A 20,311-nucleotide genomic window follows, 5' to 3' on the forward strand; every position below is an offset into this window, starting at 1 on the left:
AGAGACCAGCCCAACTGAAATGCACTGCTGACTGAAAGTAGCTACAATTAATTACTGTCACCTGAAATGGTCACCTTGACCAAATCTATACCTCAAAATTAACTGTGATAACGCAAAAACACAAATCGAAGCTTTGATCAAGGCGAACCCTTTTAAATGTTCACACGTACGATACGGGAGTAAGCTGTTCATTTTTACTTTTTATTGCGCACAGACATCAACCGACCTGCAGAAGATGAACTGGGGAAAAAAAATGTTTTTTTTTTGCCATCTTTATTGAAATGAACCGAATCTTTAAAAGCGTGCATGTACAACAACTTCAGTTGCTTCAGACATCAACACAGAATCTTAGAGGCACGTCCAAGCTGGAGATTATATCTATAAACATTTCTGCAGGGCGTCAGTGTAAGACAGACGAGGGCTAAAACCGGGCGGGACGGCTCTACTGTACAAACGGTGCCTTCCACCTGGGGGGGAGGGGGTGGCGGTTGGGGGGGCGGGGCACAGCTCAGATCTTGCGCTTCTTCCATTCCGGCTCTTTGTCGGCTTCTTCGTCCTCTGACTCCACCTCGGCGAACATGGGCTCCGGCTGAGTCCTGTTCCAGCGGCGCGACAGAGCGGGAGGTTAAAGGAGACAGAAACAGTGAGAAGCATTTTCAAAATTGTATTTTCTCTTTTTAATTGTCTTTTAATTGCCTTTGAATTCATTGTGATTTTATGTTTTTAACTGCGGTTTTATTGTCTTTTAAGCTTGTGTAAAGCGCTTTGAATTTCCAACCTCAGTGGAAATGTCCTATATAAATGAACCTGCCTCGCCTAGCTTATCATTCATAATACGATGAGATTTGCACACTAATGTACTTGCAGGTGATTATCTGGGTTACAGGTGTGCCCATTCAGTTTCTGAATCTCGCTGTTGTAGTTTAGACAAGCTATTGCGAAACCTAACAACTGCGTTCCTCAACGCCCATAGAGGAGTGTTCACCGCAAGCCAGCATCGGTCCTGCCAGTTCCTGTGACTAACGCATGAGCAATGAGACACTCTATCACAAATTTTCATAAACAGCAACAAGTCTCCGTATTGGTCTAACATGAAATATAAAACCATACATCCCCACTGAGTTGGCTTTTCCATTCTTAATACGGTCAGGCCCAACACTATTAAAACCTCGTAACAGAGAAGGGAATACAACATTAAATAAAGTCTAAGTCCTAAGAGATAAATCCTGAGTCCTATGAGAGAAATCCTGAGTCCTATGAGATAAACCCTGAGTCCTAAGAGATAAATCCTGAGTTCTATGAGATAAATCCTGAGTCCTATGAGAGAAATCCTGAGTCCTATGAGATAAATCCTGAGTCCTGTGAGTTAAATCCTGAGTCCTGTGAGTTAAACCCTCAGTCCTGTGAGAACGTGTGCTGAGACTGAGGCTGCGGACTCACACGGTGTAGGCCGGGGCGACCCAGTACGGGCTCTCGGAGGCGGCCTTGGCGTGGCGCAGGATGGCCTCGCGGGGGTTGCTGTCGTCAGTCTTGTCCAGAGCGATGTTCTTCACGATGAAGGAGGACAGAGTGCCGCCGTGAGCCGCCACTCGACCGCCTCGACCTGCGTGCGCACGTACAGGACAGGTTAGAGGAAGTCTCACATGCATTCATGCACGCGCGCACACACGCACAATCACACATATATGCACACACACACACACAATACACACTACACACACAGACACACAAACCTAATCACACATACACTCACACACACGCACGCACGTGTGCGCACACACACACACACACACACACCATGTACGACACTGGCAAACATCTGAGACTGAGGACATCTGGGAAAGTGTGACAAATATTCACACAAGCACACAATTCAGTGAAAATATCCTTGATTGGCTATTTACAATGTCTTCCAAACCGAAACCCATCTGCTGTGCAGTAGGAAGAGCACCGCTGCCTACAGATACACTCAATAGTGTGGGTTTGTAATAGAGGCTGGGGAACTGACTATGAGGAAGGAAACTGCTGATTCATTTTCCACAGAAAGATTTCCTAACAGAGGGACAACACTACAGGGATAATATAACAAGCATGAGAGAGAGAGAGAGAGAGAGAATATAACAAGCGTAAGAGACAGAGATAATATAACAAGCATGAGAGAGAGAATATAACAAGTGTAAGAGACAGAGATAATATGACAAGTGTGAGAGAGAGATAGTGTAACAAGCCTAAAAGAGTAAAGGACTGTCAGACGGCCTGGTATAATTTATTTCCCTGACAGTGCAGTAAATAACAGCAGAGACCTTCATCTCAGATAAATAAATTAGCAGTGTTTTGGGTTGTGTTGTGTGTCAGGGTGCCAGGTGTTTATTACATCAGCTCTTCCAGTGCTCCAGACTCGGCCAATACACCATGCTTTCCAAATATAACCACCCAGTAGCCCCAAAGGGATGTAGGGCTGAGCGTGATTTCCACATATAACCACCCAGTAGCCCCAAAGGGATGTAGGGCTGAGCGTGTTTTTCTTCCTTACTAAAGTTAAACAATCTGTAACTTCCTCATTTTTTTATTTAAGATTAAAAATAAAAATTTTAATTTATTTAAAATAAATTTGAAACATGGACGCAAACTGACTGTACCCTCCCATACCTTATGAAGATACTGGCCACAGTCGGCACTGGCACAGTCTGGATATGATCTGACACTGTGAGGCTAATCCCAATGATTTTATCCCTGGAATGAGGGCTCCACTCTGAGCAGAGTTAGGGAGAGTCCAGTGAAGGGGGAGGAGTTAAGATAAGGAGGAGGAGTTCCATGAAGGGGGTGGAGTTCAGATAAGGGAGAGAAGTTCAGTAAGTGGGAGGAGTTCAGTTAAAGGTGGAGGAGTTCAGTGAAGGGGGTGGAGTTCAGTTAAGGGGGAGGAGTTCAGTAAGAGATGCATAAAATATTGGTGTGCGGTGTAGGTGGGGGCTGTTTCATACCTGGTCCAGAGACTGGGGGCTCGGGTTTATGCGATTTCAGCGGATCAAGCCTGTCTTTCTCCAGCTGCTTCCTGGTGCTGCGCTGTCGTGCCTCCCTGAACATGGGCAGCGCATGGGCTGGGAAAAAGGAAGGGACACCGTAAACATCAAACATCAGAGCACCACTGCACCCACAACACCAATCCACCCAGAACACACTGCACCCAGAAACACTACAACACCCAGAACACACTTTACCCAGAAACACTACAACACACAGAACACACTCACACTCAAAATGAAATTAATGTTAAGGTACTGCTGTTGTACCCTTAATAAAGGTCCTTAAGCCAAACTGCTCCATGAAATATCTAGAACGGTGTTTCATTGTATAGTTTATAAATGGACTGCATTTATATAGCGCTTTTATCCAAAGCGCTTTACAATTGATGCCTCTCATTCGCCAGAGCAGTTAGAGGTTAGGGGTTAGGTGTCTTGCTCAAGGACACTTCGACATGCCCAGGGCGGGGTTTGAAGGGGGTGGAGTTCAGTTAAGGGGGAGGAGTTCAGTAAGTGGGAGGACTTTAGAAGCAATATGGTGAAGAGATGCATAAAATATTGGTGTGCGGTGTAGGTGGGGTAGGTAGTTTATTGTACATCTGTGCCTGTGGGAGAGATGTGTTTCTTTTTTGGAAAGGACTGAGTTGCACTGAAGATTGAGTGCCAAATTATGTGCAAAATTAAAGGATACAACTATATGTAACAAGACCAGGTTAAAACCTAGAATATGGCTGGACCTAACACACGTGATCCAGCCGACCAATGGTGTAACTTCATAACTCGGCCGACCAATGGTGTAACTTCATCACTCAGTCACAGACATTCGTGTTTGTAGGGCTGGCCCCACTGTTGCGGTCCAGTCAAAAATAGGGCAAAAAATGTCATCTACAGCAGGCAGAAATTATGTGTGAGTGGAGAATTTCAAATCTTGATGTAATTCTCTCACATGAAGATGTTCTGTTACACACGAGAGTAATACTCACGTGTGATGATGTAGTCCTGTGTCAGGGTCTCTGCCTGTCTTTCCTTCCTCTTGCTCTTCACCACACACAGCTTGGCTCCTCTGTGAAATGGGAAGTGCAGTTATCAAGCTTTACTCTTCCTGAATTCCTCTACAGTGAGTGAGCTTTAGGCCCTTATGGTAAAATGCCACGGAAGTACATAAATCATAATGTTTACTGGAGACAAACAAAAGACAGCCAATGATGCGGTTGTCTTGAGAACTTTGGGCAGTTTGTTTCTCCAATGGGGAGCCAGTGCAAACATGCATTGTGACAGGGTGAAGTGACCATGCAGGGAGGGGAGTGCCAATCATCTCAAGCCTACTGTCATGAACAGTTGGGTATTCCGGATTAGGGTGGGAATTGGATACCTACAGCCCCAGGTTCAGTGGTAAATAAATTTAAAAAAAGAACAAAAATAAAACCGAGTCAGACTTTTAATTAATGTGCAAATTTTGTTAGACCTTTGGAGACTGTGCTGTCTAGGCTTCTAAGCCCAAAAATGTGATGGCTATTTTGCCTCTCAAGTGTAACAGAAATACATGAAATGTGCTTTCCTAAACTCAGAATTTGCCACCCCCCATCAGCCAGCACTCAAGAAATACCTTTTGAGAAACACTAGTTTATCATGAACAGCTGATGACACTCACCTCTGACTCTTGACAGGGTCGTAGTAGACCTTGGCCAAGCCATTCCCGGTCCCCACCATGATCTGGTTCAGTTTAGGGTGCCAGAGACAGCGTACCACACTCTGAGGAGAAAAGGAACAAGGGCCATGAGAAAGACAGAAAGAAAAAGAGAAGGAAAGAACGGTAAGGAAAAGAGAAGGAATAACAACCGCAATAGCAACTATTCATATAAAATAGTATATACACACTCGAGAAGACAGCAGTTTGAGCTGGAGTTCAGGTCAGAGCATATCTCTGGTCCTGCTTATTGTACCTGCTGCTGGGTGCCAGGACGGGCTGTTGTGCCAAAAACAGGGCTGGGTCAGTTTATGGTCTGGCTATTCCATATTCCTTTTTGAATCTCAATTGGAAAATTAACTTTTTTTTTTATTACTTGATGTTTTTTTCCCTTCCTTTCACATTGTTTGTATTGAATTTCTCAGGGCGCATCAGATCAGAGGTGGCAGTAGTCAATGCCGGTATTGAGCCACGAAGCACAAAGTGCTTGCCTCTATCACCATTCTGTTCACGTGGCATTCGATAAGCGCAACCTTCCGCAAAAAATTACAACTTGAAAAAATAAATAAATAAAAAGGACACATGGAGACACACACATAGAAGAGAAGATGATACACCACTGGATGGGGTGAGTTAGGGATGGGGATGGGTTGGGTAGGTTCCCTGGGGACTGGTGTGTGAACTTTGGTCAGCTGGAGTATCAGCCACATGGAAGCTCCTCTAACTTTTCCACAAAATCAATAAAGCCATCACACGTTCTGAGGAAGTTATGCAGGGCCCCATTTACGGTGTGTGTTATTTTGTCCAACTTAAAATTATACAGGATATGTTTGATTAGCTGAGTGTGTGTGGGTGGAGCAGCATTTTTTCATTTAAATAATATCAATAATATAGCCAATAGAGAGGAGAATGCAATGGCCTTTTGTTGAAGAATCGTTTCAGATGTATTATCAGAAGTGACCCCAAAATAGCAATAAGTGGGTGGAGAGTAAGAGGTCTTTTAAAGATCCTTGAAAAAGTATCAAAAACAATGCCCAGAAATGATCCAGCTTAGTACAACTAGTAAAAATGTGGTATACAGTTGCTGGTGATATTTTGCATCCATCACAAATGAGATCTTTGTCCGTCTTTGCCGGAGCAGTTTTGGAAAAATGCAATCTATGGAGAGCTTCTAATCCCAAAAGACCACGACACACACATACAGATGCGGTGTGTACTTGCTCCAAGATCTGCTCCCAAATATAATTTAGGATATCAAATCCTTTTTCAAAGCATCCAGTATGTTAAGCTTCCTAAATTACCTGACCGTATAGGCAACAGTATACCTGAAAATCAGGAGCAACCAGGCCAAGTTTCAATGAACCTAAAGGAACTTCTTTCATATAAAGTGAGAAAATATACATATATATTTTTTTTACTGTACTCAATTGGCTAAATTGAGATCAGAGAATGACCTAGTGACAGTCACACCAAGATATTTGAAGGAGTCCTTAGCAACCATGATGGGAATGTTAGACTGGATAGTGTAGGATGAAGTAATACAGAAGTATTTGCTTTTATGCAAATTTAGTTCACCCTCCAAAAGTGTCTAGCATATCGAGATCAAATGGGTGTGATGTCTGGTTTCATTATACAATGGAGGACATCTGCATGAAGAAAAACCTTGTGGACCTCTGTGGATCCCTTCAATCCTCTCATTCGGTCTCAGAGTTAAGGTAGGCCATTCGATGACAATCACAAACAGGACAGGAGTTCCCCTGTGCAAGGGGAACTGACCTGAAGAAAGGTTTTCGGTAAGGATGGAAGCCATAGGTAAATCATTTAAAAGCTTGATCCATGAGATGAAGTTTGGGATTAATCCAAATTTCTCCAGGGCAAAGAACGAGTAATATCATTCAACTCTGTCAAGTAAATGCCTCTTCTGCATCAAATGAAATATATGGTGTGTGCAGTATGTTCAACAACCTTTGCCCATTAAAAAAGGACTCCCTGCCAAGGCGAAAGCCAATCTGATCATTAGAAATGATGGATGGGAGAACGTTCTCCAAGCAAAGGCCTAAGACTTTGGCAAGTATTTTAAAAACTGGATTTTAAAGAGTTATGGGTCACTTTGGCAAGTCTTGATGGGTTTTATGGTTTTTAAGTTATGCGTCTAAACGATGAACAGCAAAAAGGGAAATAGACTTGATATAACGTTGGAGGAAGGTACTTAGTCTCAAGAGGGACTGCAAGCCAAAGAGGAATAAGGGAAACTATCTGACCCCGGGGCCTTCCCACTCTGCATAGAAGTGATGATAGTTTTTATGGCTTCAGAAATCCCATCTTCAAGTGCTGAAACATCCTCTGGGCTGACCTGCCGAACATTAAGGCCAATAAAGAGTCCTCAAATAAGGTATGATTGAACTGAAAGTAAGGAGTGTAAAGATTAGCTAACATTAGCAGCTATACTAAGACAGATGTAGTGGTCAAGGTCAGAGATCTTATTAAAAATGCCCCTCAAAACAGTGACTCAAAGCAGCTTCATTCCAAAAGTCTGTCAAACTCAAGATAACTGACGACAATTCATTGCGTGGATAACGCTGATAATGAAATCGTCATAAGTCCCATGCGCGTCATCAACTCTCCAAGCCAACCCTTTACCACCCCGGGGGCTGATGGGATGTGCCGACTGATAAAGAAAAAGAACTTCCGATGCGTCGGTGAAGCTCATCCTGAAGACCAAGGGAGTGGGATAGTACACCTGCGTGGTGTTGCTAGCCGAGTGAAATTTGCATATCGCCGCAGTGAATGAGGAATGTAGCCATGCGACCTATGGGCGGATATTGGGGCAGAAGTGAACGCGGTGTCCCTGATACAGTATGGGCCCCTAATTACGACTGGCACGCAGGAGCACTGGTTCCCACACCGTATAGCTGTGCTTGAGCACCAGAAGCAGTCTACCTATAGCTCCCGGCGGCTATGGTGCAAATGTCCAGCGGGGCCCGATCAATAATGATGGGCATGATGGCCGTGGGGAAAATCTTACCACATTACACACCTTAATCTCATATAACTTCCGGAAGGATCTTAACTCACCGCATCAGTCACCTCGATCTCATACACCTTCTGGAACGACGCCCTGTCGAAGAACGCCAGCTTGCCGTTGCCCTCGCCTTTCTTCACTGAAGTGCCCGTCACTAGGAGCCTGTCATCTGGGCTGAAACAGCAGTCCGTCCTGGGAAAAAAATAGCCAAGGTTAGTCCGCAAGTCCCACGGCAATTTTGTTAACGCTACAGCAGCCAAAGCAATTAGACATTACAAACTTGACAACTGACAAACTCGAGAATGTATACAGAAATCAGAAATTAAATTCAACACACATATTTATTTTCCTCAGCTGATGCCCACTCATTTTCATACAGCTCTCATTCCCAGAGAGGCTGTAATTCCCAGAGAGGTTGCCATTTCCAGAGGAGTTGCCATTCCCAGAGGGGTTGCCATTCCCACCAGGGTTGGCATTCCCAGAGGAGTACTCACATGGGGAAGATGGTGGTCAGGCCTGAGGCGACATTGAGAGGCTTGCTGAAGTTCCGGATGTCCCAGGTTTTCAGAGTGTCGTCACCTGCATGGAACATCACAGTCAGAGCAAAATAACCCACAGTACACACACGGGATGGGAGCAGAGGGACCCACCAAGTACCACTTCAGTAATCCTGAATGAACCCATTGATTGAATGAGTCATGACACAAAATAGAGGGGAAAATTCAGTTGAATCATTCTGCCAGATGCACATCAACACTCCTCCAAGCAAACAAGACTTTACAGTCAGCATGATGAATTAGTGGCAAATTAAGGTCACACTGAACATTTCCTTCAGCTTGTTCTACCTAAGTGTTTAAATGGATCCGCTTCAAAAGTGACACGATGATATAATGCGGTCTATTGTATCTGCTAAACAATTTTGAGAGCGAGCCAGAGGTGAGTCACTAATTTGCAGATTGCCTACAAATTGATGGATCGAATTTATCGGTAGCCTTTTCAGGAAATTCTTGTGCCTCGAACGGCAGAGATCAGCATTTAGAATTGGCACAGAAAATACAGAAGCGACACGACAGCTTATTTACAAACGCTCAGCGAGCAGATGGAAACGGGGGCAGCTCTGACAGTTCGACTTCGTCCGAAGACGTGACGGGTAAACTGCAAGCTGTGCTGCCGCCACCGCTGAAATTCAGCAGGGGCTCGACACCGCGCCCGTCTCACCTCCTCGGGACGCCAAGGTCGTCCCGTCGTAAGAGAAAGCCAGGCAGCAGATGTCCGAGCCTGGGGTGTGAGCCTTACGGCAGTGGAACTTGGTGTGCACCTGAAATGGAGAGAGGGAGAGAGGCTGAAGTTATTCTGTAGGTACAGTTTCCATTTTGAAAGTTATATGAGACCCTGTTAGCTCTCATTTCCCTATAATTGGGTTGGTTCTATTTGCGCTCAAACACACAGACTTAAGAGTTCCCAAAAGCTGAAATTCACTATTGGACAAAATCAGAATCAGCTCTGTAAAGATCTGTCTTTGTATTTAAACACTTCTGATCCTTTCATGTCATGATTTATACATAGCTGATCCAGTCTGGCCTTATCAACTATATTCCTTTGTTTCTGGAATTGCATATATAATATCTTTATTTATAGGTTCATAAAAATTCTGAAAATGAAAATGTCCCTGAACAAAAGCAAGACATTGAACAGAATTATATATATACATATATACATTTACAACAATATAATGATTTAATACAATTGTAAACACCATTTTCTCCCCCATGCTGGGCAGTGAACAGCTCAATGTCCCTGTTGCCATTCCTGGTCAACATATGTTAAACAAATGGAATGCACTTTTGAATGTCGAGAGTGGGTGTATATACAATATTACTACTGGAATGGACATTGAGCCTGCGCAATGGAATGAAAAATTTAATTATGGTTTGTGTATAACAACATATTAGTATATTACATATGGTTTGTACACACAAGTATATTACTACATTACATAGCTAATCCCGGCTCAGGAAAATAATCCTCGGCCAAATAGCTGCACTTAGAAGTGCCGCCATTTGGAGACGTTTTAACGGTATTTCCATCACGGCAGTCTCGCGCTATTGGTAGCGGCTAATCTCCGCTCAGTTCAGTCGCGCTTTGAAACATTGACGTCAACCACGTTCCTGCCGTAACAGCTAGGCTACGTCAAGGTAACAGGGCAGTGGTCATGAAAAAAAATCCGTTTTCAAATGAGTTTTCAATGGCTTCTATTAGCTACGTACATACCTATACTCGATTAATATTGATAAACAAACTGGTGGATAAGCATTCACTAGCTATGTAAATCTGGTAAAAACACAAATTAATGGAGTGTAAATACATCCTGAAATATGCAGCCAGCCATACGCTATGACCGTTTTGTATCATGAGCAGCAGCCTAATGACTTTTTGATTTATCTTCTGAAGTTTAAAGACAGAGTCGGCGCCAGGGTATTTCAGACAGGCGAGCGTTTAAGTTTTCGTGGGACCCTATTCACTTTGTTAATGTTATTTACTTCAATGAGACACTGAACAACTCTGCACACTTTAATAACGAAAGTGAGACCGTAGCTTAATCATTGTGGACCGGGGGTGTGGTAGATCGCAGATCGCAATGGCCCGCCAATGCCCCCTGTCACACCGGCAATGTCTAAAGATAAAAATACTTCAATTCCATCCTGTACTGGGATCTCTGCCATTTTCTGAAGGGGTGACAGAATTGTTTGATGGCGCTGGCCACAATCAAAGTTCCACTTTGAACTCAGCGGTAATTACTGGCTATATTTTAATTTTGCCTTAAATAAACAATCGGAGAGCAATAATGTTTTAGTAAAAATAACACTACAGACATAAAGATAATGCACAGTATAGTTTATACAGCATACATAACATATACACTACATGGCCATAAGTATGTGGACATTATGGGTATTAATATGGAGTTGGTTCACCCTTCGCTGATATAACAACCTGCACTCTTCTGGGAAGGCTTTATACTAGATTTTGGAGCATTGCTGCAGGGATGTGCTTCCATTCAGCCAGAAGAGCATTAGTGAGGAAAAAATTAAGTTTAAAGTGCAGGTGAAGACTCACGCTGAGGTTCCGGTCCCAGATCTGAATGGTCCCGTCCTGGCAGCCGGCTGCGATCAGCTTCCCGTCCCGGCTGTAGGCGCAGCAGGTGGGGGTGACCCGCTTGCCCTGCAGGGAGCGGGGCTTGAAAACGGACTTGTGCTTCTTCTCCGAGTTCAGGTCCCAGGTACGCACCGTACTGAACGTAGGGAAGAGTTAAATAATGTAAACGAATAGAACTGCCTTTGCTGTGACATGGGGTCTGGTGGAGCTTTTGGGTGGAGTGGATTCCCTAAACTACAAAGCACCCAAAACGACAACAGAAAAACAAAAACAAAAAACAGTGAACAAAGGGAAAAAAAAACAATCTGAAGGCATAGAGTCCTGAAGGCTAAGAGAAAGAGCAAGGACAGGCAGAGGCTGGGTTTCAGAAAAGGTCTGTTATCTACAGGCATGGATGGTTGTGCATTTATAACAGGCCTAATGAAGACGAGCAGCAACCCCTGTGCTGACTGCTATCAGCCTCAGGTGAGCATGTCAGTGTGTGAGGCTGCTGGTTCAAGGCGCTAAGGGTGCTATTGCAGCAGAGATAATGTAACTGTAAAGGTGCTATTGCACCAGAGATAATGTAACTGTAAAGGGTGCTATTGCACCAGAGATAATGTAAGTGTAAAGGTGATACTGCACCAGAGATAATGTAACTGTAAAGGGTGCTATTGCACCAGAGATAATGTAAGTGTAAAGGTGCTATTGCACCAGAGATAATGTAACTGTAAAGGGTGCTATTGCACCAGAGATAATGTAAGTGTAAAGGTGATACTGCACCAGAGATAATGTAACTGTAAAGGGTGCTATTGCACCAGAGATAATGTAAGTGTAAAGGTGATACTGCACCAGAGATAATGTAACTGTAAAGGGTGCTATTGCAGCAGAGATAATGTAACTGTAAAGGGTGCTACTGCACCAGAGATAGTGTAACTGTAAAGGGTGCTATTGCAGCAGAGATAATGTAACTGTAAAGGGTGCTATTGCAGCAGAGATAATGTAACTGTAAAAGTGCTATTGCACCAGAGATAATGTAACTGTAAAGGGTGCTATTGCAGCAGAGATAATGTAACTGTAAAGGGTGCTACTGCACCAGAGATAATGTAAGTGTAAAGGGTGCTATAGCACCAGAGATAATGTAACTGTAAAGGTGCTATTGCAGCAGAGATAATGTAAGTGTAAAGGTGATACTGCACCAGAGATAATGTAACTGTAAAGGGTGCTATTGCACCAGAGATAATGTAACTGTAAAGGGTGCTATTGCACCAGAGATAATGTAAGTGTAAAGGTGATACTGCACCATAGATAATGTAACTGTAAAGGGTGCTATTGCAGCAGAGATAATGTAACTGTAAAGGGTGCTACTGCACCAGAGATAGTGTAACTGTAAAGGGTGCTATTGCAGCAGAGATAATGTAACTGTAAAGGGTGCTATTGCAGCAGAGATAATGTAACTGTAAAAGTGCTATTGCACCAGAGATAATGTAACTGTAAAGGGTGCTATTGCACCAGAGATAATGTAACTGTAAAGGGTGCTACTGCACCAGAGATAATGTAAGTGTAAAGGGTGCTATTGCACCAGAGATAATGTAACTGTAAAGGTGCTATTGCAGCAGAGATAATGTAACTGTAAAGGGTGATACTGCACCAGTGATAATGTAACTTGTAAAGGGTGCTATTGCAGAAGAGATAATGTAACTGTAAAGGGTGCTACTGCACCAGAGATAATGTAAGTGTAAAGGGTGCTATTGCACCAGAGATAATGTAACTGTAAAGGGTGCTATTGCACCAGACATGATGTAACTGATTCTGGTTTTCCCATTCACCACTCCTTGCCACTTTGAGGACATGCGAGGTGTTGGTGCTCACTGGGTGATTAAATTTCATGCAGGTTCGTTAGATGGTTATTAGGGCATCGCCTCTAATATTAACACAGACTTATGACTTCTGCCTCTTCATTAAGTTCTGCTCCTTACTCACCCATCATTGGAGCAGGTTAGGAACTCCTCCTTAATCTTCGGATGCCAACAGCCACTGTTCAGCATTGCAGTGTGACCCTGTTCAAGGGGTCAAAGCAATGAGCCACTTCATTAGCAGACTTATCACTTTCAATGGAAATAAAAAAAATTTAAAAAAGTAACAAAGTACATATTTAAAGGAACCCCCTCAGCCATGACTGCACCTTAGTGTTGACCATGTCCACGATGTACTGATCCCCCTTCACACACTCCAGGACCTGGAAGCCGTCCCGGTCCAACACCTTAGCCTGAGCATTTCCCGCTACTACCAGGATGACATCGCCAGTGACGCTGTACTGCAGGGACTTGATCTGGTGGCTGCAGGGAGGGCAGAGAGAGATATATAGATGAGCAAAGAAGGCTGGCACTCTTTCGATATAAGCAGGCAGGTTACATAATTGCATAATTTAATTTACAACATGCATCCATTAAGTACTGCAAAGAAATGAGCAAACTAACAAAAACAGCGTGATGCATGGAGCCTCGCTTATATATAAAGTGTAAAAAATTAAATTAAAAAATATTTTAAAATCCGTTAGTGCTCTCACCATTCACAAGGCTGAAGGGATCGAAAAGCCTGCAGGGCGGAATCCATCCCAGCGAAGTCCCAGAACCTCACGTCGTAGTCGTATCCCCCGGTAACCAGCCGGGCACCAGAGGGGTCCAAGCCCAGAGCGGACACCTGAGCGTCGGGGGTCACAGGTAAGCGTTCTCTTGCAGGGCAGCGCTGGTAAGACTCAATTCATTTCCATTCTAAGCGTTTTAACAGAGCTCTTTTCATGCCTTAATAAGGGATCTGGTCATTAAATCCATCCATCCATTATCAATAACCGCTTATCCTGGGCAGGGTCGCGGGGTGTGCTGGAGCCTATCCCAGCGTGCATTGGGAAAGAGGCAGGGACTGTTCAGTAAATCAGTTTCTTTAATAAGTCCAATTGTCCATGTTTCGCTATAAAATAGGGCTATTAACAAAATGGCCATTGTTCAATGTACTGTAGAAAGTAAAGGTCTTAAAACATGCATATATTATGTATAATGAGGCCAGAATTGCATCAATATTTTCACTTAACTGACTTACAAGTAAATGAAAGGATTACACAATTTATTCACAAATTCAGTTCACAGCGTTCATTTTGGTGATCGCTGAACATGTAAAACAGTTTTTTTTTTTTGAAGAAAAAAACTCAAGCCGACCTTACAGAGATCACAGAATTCTGGTTGGTTGTGTTTTAACTGAATTGTATACGCCCTTAAAATAAGCACATTTGATCGAATTCCCCAGAATGGCTTCAACAATACAGGAGAATGGCGGTCTTACCGTTCTGCTGCCGTGCTGAAGTGTGATTTCATGTGTGTCTGGAATTTTTTTGACTGGGTTCTGTGAGAAAAGAAAAAGAGGGCATTGAAGGTTCGTAAACTTCAGTTCAATTACCCAGAATGCACGGTGATAAATGCAAATGACGTACAGCCATAAGCCGCAATGACCTGATGCCAAGTACAATATGGCCACCAATACGGGCACCAAGAATCGTGACTGGCAACATAAAGACCAGCAGAACACGGTGCACCTGCCATGATGTAAACTTGGCTGACAGTACAAGGGTGGAACTAGGACATTTTATTAAACATCTGACAAATCAAAGACTGTATCTGCACCATGTGACCAAGAACAACCAAATCTGGTATATCAACACATGCCATAGACCTGCATTTCAAGCTTCAATTCATAATTGTACAAAGACTGGTTACTAATTAACCAGTTTGGAATATTTAACCAGAAGATACGAAACTGCACATACGTCGTCTTCCTCCTGCATATCTTCCTCATCGTCATCATCATCATCCGCGGCCATACTGGCTCTGTACCCCGGAGGAAGAGGGGGTCCCACAAGCTCGTCGGGGTCCTCGTGACTGGAGGACCCGCGGGCGGCGAGCTGGGAGGGGGCGGGGGGGCCGATGGGGTCAGAGCTGGAGTCTGAGTCCGAGCCGTCGTCGCTGCTGTCCCCGCTGCTGTCCCCGCTCTCCTGGGGCCTGCGGGGAGACAGAAAGCCCACTGCTACTCTCCAATCGCAGAGCTGCCATTTTGTGAGCACACCGTGTCTAACCTTACCAGCAAACCTTCAGGGCTGATTCACAGCCATTTTAAAGTTTTAACATTCAAGTTCTTTAAATGCTAAATGGCCCAGAACAAACAAAGCCATCAACTGATCGCATACAACTGTATAGAATTCCATTTTTTTAAAATCTCTTATTTGGAATGCTGATTAGAATTTCTGCTATCAATTCAGGACAGTGCAGACTAAAACATATGCTCTCTGAAGCAGCCTGCAGTCCACAGGATAACTTGCATCAAGGTGAGAAGGGCCTACTTCTACATGCAAAGTGACAACCCACCTGTCACCTACAAAGCATTCATGAAAAGGTGTTTAGTTTCTTGCTTTTCAAGATCTTGAAATCAATCTTTTTCCGTTTCACTTCCAGGTTTCAAGGCCAGTACAAGCAGCCTGTGTCTTCCTTCCCTGATATGTACTCTTCATGTTGAGGCACATTTTAATAACTTACCTTGAGGGTTTTGTTGCAGGTCTGACTTTGCTCTTCTGTGAACTGCCTGCCTCCTCCTGCTGGGCCTCTTCCTGCTGTCTTTCCTCTGGGAACACATAACAGTGTTTAACTATACAGCACACACACCTGTGTTAATTATACAGTATACACACTTGTGTTACCTAAACAGCACACACACACCTCTGTTAACTATACAGCACACACACCTGTGTTAACTATACAGCATATACACCTGTGTTAACTGCCCAAGACACAAACACACACATCTGTGTTAACTATACAGAAAACACACACATCTGTGTTAACTGTACAACACACACACCTGTGTTAACTAACACACACACATACAACTGTCAACTATAAAGCGCACACACACACACGCAACAGCGTTAACTATACAGGACACACACACAACTGTGTTACCTATGCAACACACACACAAAGTACAGACCACATCAAGTGTACATACATTACAATGAAATTACATTACAATCATTTGACAGACTAACCCAGAGTGATAAAGTAGTGGAGAATACAAACACACACAGGCATAAACTCTACAGGCTGACTGATACGTTGGCCTGGCAATCCAACGGAGCCTATACTGAACTCAGCATTCAAATGGAGATCATTGGGTATGGACACTAATTATATTTTTGCACAAGTACACCCTCTAGTGTTGAAACAGTTCTCCCCTTCGCTGCTTGCGCTCTCTCAGACCATGTGACTACGGAGCACGGCCTCAACCATCTGAAAGCTGTGGCTTGGCAGCCATTTAGTTTGAATAATGCAGGAAATCTTATACTTGCAAATGAATCCACTAATCGTGATAATGTAATCAATAAAAAGTATCAACATCATATTCTTGTGATTCACGCATTGGCAAACGACCATGCTGCTGAGGTACGCACTCAAAAGCTTCAGATAAAAATACGACAGGAGAGACGCTCTCACCCAGAGAAATTCAGAGCCTAAATTATTCATATTCAATCAGTAAGTTCATGCACCATTGCAGTTCTTATTGAGCCTCCATTGTTAAACATCTTAGCATGAAACACACTCATTCCAGCTAATCCCACCATACTCATTGTAAGCCCAGAAGGTAAGAACACACTGAAATAAATGGTAGGATACCGATGTCTTGATTTCACAAGCATGCATTTACACTTATAAGCACAAATAACCACAGAGAAAACAGACATGTTGTCATAATCAAGATGGAAAAACTAGAAACCTCTGTTCATTAATCTGAGCCATTATTGTCCCATTACATGCAACTTTTAGCTCAGAAAATCCATCCTTTTATCTGATAAATGACAGTGAGCACCCAAATGATTAGTCTGCTATCGTGCACAAATGTCAAGACATTAATCACATTAAAATCAGTACTTACAAAAGAAAACGTCTGATAAATATGATCTAAAGGTTCCCTCCCACCACAGCACCAGTTTTGGCACAACTTTCATAAGGCCCAGAATGGGACAGAATGTGGAGTTAAGGGGTAAAGTGGGGAAAAATCTGGCATGAACAAAAAAATACAGAAAAGGTTCAGGAGAGTGTTGAACTTCTATAGGCTCTTTATTTGAACTTTACAGTTCTATTTCATTTATAATTATATATATATATATATATATATATATATATATAATGATTTTGTTTATAAAAAGCAGATTGGCATGCCTGCTCACTTAAATGTCAGAAAAAAAAAATCCAGATTGACCAACTACATGAACTGACACACATCAGACTCCTAGGAAACACAAAATGTTCCCGCAATGTTACTGGAATGTTTTGTCAACATAATAACATTACACTGCATTGCAGCAACATTGTGAGAGCGTTTTGTGTTAGCTGCTCCCCCATACACATGTATATGCACATACTGTAGATGTGCAAAGCATCAAACAAATGAGATTTTCCTCCCATACACACGCTTACACACAGCCTTGTACATACACACGCAAGCGCACACAGGCTTGTGCATATACTCATATACGCAGTTGTGATTTCTCCCAGATTAATGTGCAAACCCCTGAGAGATGTTCGCTAACTTTAAACCAGAGGAACAAATCATAAATAAACCACCAGAGAGTTTACACAGGTAGGACACACCTGGCTGATTAACCAGGAGTTAAAGGCAAGCGATTGGGTTACCTGGAAAACTGAACCACGTCTTCCTTCCACAAAGTTATAACCAACTGAATCTCCCAGGCTAGACACATTCCTAGCCACAATCCTAGCCAAAAACTGGCCTAGTCCGCTATTCCACATGACAAACTACATTAACCACAAGCCCCCTTGGGTGGCTTGAATATATTGACTTGAATATATTTCACTTCCTGAAAATGTAGAAAGTAAGCTGAATGATCAGCGCTCACCGAATGCTCTCTGGCTCCTTTCGATTGCTGTTCTCCGGGTCTGCTCAAATATGGCCTCCAGGTCAAAGGTGCGAGCCTTCTTCCCTGATAGGGTGAAAGGAAACCGTCATTTGGAATTACAGTACTGGCACAACCTGTGACGTCCCGACCAATTTTAAGCCTTATAGGGACACTGTGGGTGAATCGCTGAGTCGTACCTCATATAGTGTGAGAAGGTAAATACGATCAGCCTTTAATTGCCTCAGTATTATCCAGACCACCCTCAAAGATGAAAATAACTCAAGTCCCTCTACATGCTTCATTCAGGACTAAAACCACAACACAATATGGAAGTACCCAATGGGATGGACTGTCTTCCTTGCACTTAAAATAAAAAAGTGTGTTCCAGAAGTGGGTCTCAAACTCCAGCCTAAACTTTGAACAATGGAAACGCGTCATATAATTGTGTGATATTATATGCCATTAGTCATTTCCATGTGGGCTGAATTATTAGACATTAAAAATGTGGGCTGAATTATTACAGGAAGAAAAAGCTGAACAGTAAAGTGAAAACAGACAAAGTTAAAAATATTTTCCTGAGAAAATTTAAATGAATATCACACCCCTTCTATTATTATATGTGAGTGGATGTTCCTTTTGTGTGTCTGTGGTTTTCTTTCTTTCTTTGTCCATGCAAAATAATTAACAGCACTGAAATCCCTTGTACAGAAATAATCCAACTCCAGCTACTTGTGATGCGTGAGACACAACTTACCAAAGCCAGAGAACCCCATCACAGAGGCAATGTCTCCATCACTGCTGGAGTCTTTCACGTCTGAAAGCAAAAGCAGATTATACCTTTCAATACGTATTATGGATTGTGGAAAGCTTACCAAGCGTCACAAAAATGAATCATATGGGGCAACATAGCTCATTAATCTTAGTAGGAACCCAGATACAGAGGGGGAGACCTTACTCGTACACATCAGAATCATAACACTAATTCTGTAATGAAATACAATATAGCTGACTACATATAATATTATTATTACATAAATATATTTATAATTTCACCTCGAGATCCTTGAGAAATGTGAGCTCAACAGCTTTCTTGTATTTTACAGGCTAACAACATGCATGAGCGGTATCAGTCTGGGTTTAGATAGCACCATAGCACTGAGACAACCTTGTCTTAGTAATGCACGGTTGCTTTTCTAGGAATGTGGCTGCATTTCCTTACTCATCCTACAGGACTTAAGGGCTGCCTTTAACACAACAGACCGCCATATTCTCCTCCGTAGTTTGGTAAAGTCGGTTGGATTAACTGTCTCTTGGACAGATTTCAGTTTCTGAAGATAAACAATGACTCTGAGTACATCATCTGAGTACTCGAGGGTAAACTTTGGAGTACCACGAAGTTCTGTTTTGGGTCCTTTGTCATTTTCTTTCACATTTTCCCCCTTGGGGACATAATATACAGACATGATGTTAACTGCTACTACTACGCAGATGACACACCACTTTATATATCAGTTAAACCCAGTGAAGTTCTATTATAGAATTTAAAAAATACCGAGATATAGGTATTAGGCCATAGATCTCTTAAAGATAAATTATTTTCTTCAAATCTAGATGTCTTCGCCATCTCAGCCAATGCAGTTAAAACTTTGTTGTAATTATTGATTCAGATCGCTCCTTTCAGGCCCACATTAATAATGTCGCATTTCTAATTTGAGGAAATTGTCGTCCCTGCAGGATGCTGAAAAAAGTTGTTCAGGCCATTGTGAACCCTTTTTAAAAAAAATCAAATTTCTCGCTTTTTGGGGGTTCAGACAAGGGTTTCTTATGTATTTCGACTGTAAAGAGTCTTCGTGACAGTGTCTCTGTAATACAAATTAAAGTGAATTACTATGGTCTGAAACTAGTCAAGTTAGCTATGGTAGCTATCAAAGTGTCTTTTTTTAAACACGCTAATACTGCTTGCTGGACCATTAGGCCTAGGTAACCAGGTAACTAACAGATAGCCAGATAACTAACAGTGATTTATAAGAAATATGTTTCAAGACATTTTAGCATGTGTTGTTAGCGAGCATGTAAGTGCCACAGTGAATTAGACGTTGTTCGAGCTTTGAATAACGTTGCTCTGAAGTTACACAGTTAGCAGGTACCACAATCGTAGCTTGCCGGACTAAGTTAATTTTCAGTTACTTAGCCATACATATACAAACACAGTAACTCGCGCAAACTTAAACAATAAGATTTTAAAATATCAACATTACCATTCCCACCACTGCCGGCGTCCATGATTGTTTGGATTTGCTTCTTCGTGTAGTTTCTTGACGGAAGGACATCAAGTTACTGGTGCATTGCGCCCCCTTCTGTGGTGGAGTGCGGATCAGAAAGGAGCCTGTTCCAGAGCCGTGGACCTGGCTTGATTCATACGGGGCAGTAAATCCTGAGTAAAGCAAACAAAGCGCCGTTTGAAGATCACCCTGTAAACACGTGCA

General features: G+C 42.7%; 1 protein-coding gene across 1 annotated transcript; it reads right to left on the reverse strand.

The window, feature by feature from the left end:
* Nucleotides 1-187: 187 nt before the first annotated feature.
* Nucleotides 188-20,211, reverse strand: LOC118213123 (WD repeat-containing protein 70). The gene is made up of 18 exons (XM_035391829.1): nucleotides 20,084-20,211; nucleotides 18,580-18,639; nucleotides 17,826-17,909; nucleotides 15,448-15,532; nucleotides 14,685-14,916; nucleotides 14,204-14,263; nucleotides 13,434-13,567; nucleotides 13,050-13,203; nucleotides 12,848-12,924; nucleotides 10,847-11,021; nucleotides 8,948-9,047; nucleotides 8,224-8,308; nucleotides 7,783-7,921; nucleotides 4,672-4,772; nucleotides 4,004-4,083; nucleotides 2,982-3,098; nucleotides 1,441-1,603; nucleotides 188-596 (listed from the first exon to the last, which is right to left on the reverse strand). The coding sequence occupies exons 1-18, from the start codon at nucleotides 20,106-20,108 to the stop codon at nucleotides 509-511; spliced, it is 1,959 nt and encodes a 652-aa protein (XP_035247720.1). The 5' UTR covers nucleotides 20,109-20,211; the 3' UTR covers nucleotides 188-508.
* Between the last annotated feature and the right edge of the window lie 100 nt (nucleotides 20,212-20,311).

Source organism: Anguilla anguilla, chromosome 14, assembly GCF_013347855.1.
Source record: "Anguilla anguilla isolate fAngAng1 chromosome 14, fAngAng1.pri, whole genome shotgun sequence".
NCBI lineage: Eukaryota > Metazoa > Chordata > Actinopteri > Anguilliformes > Anguillidae > Anguilla > Anguilla anguilla.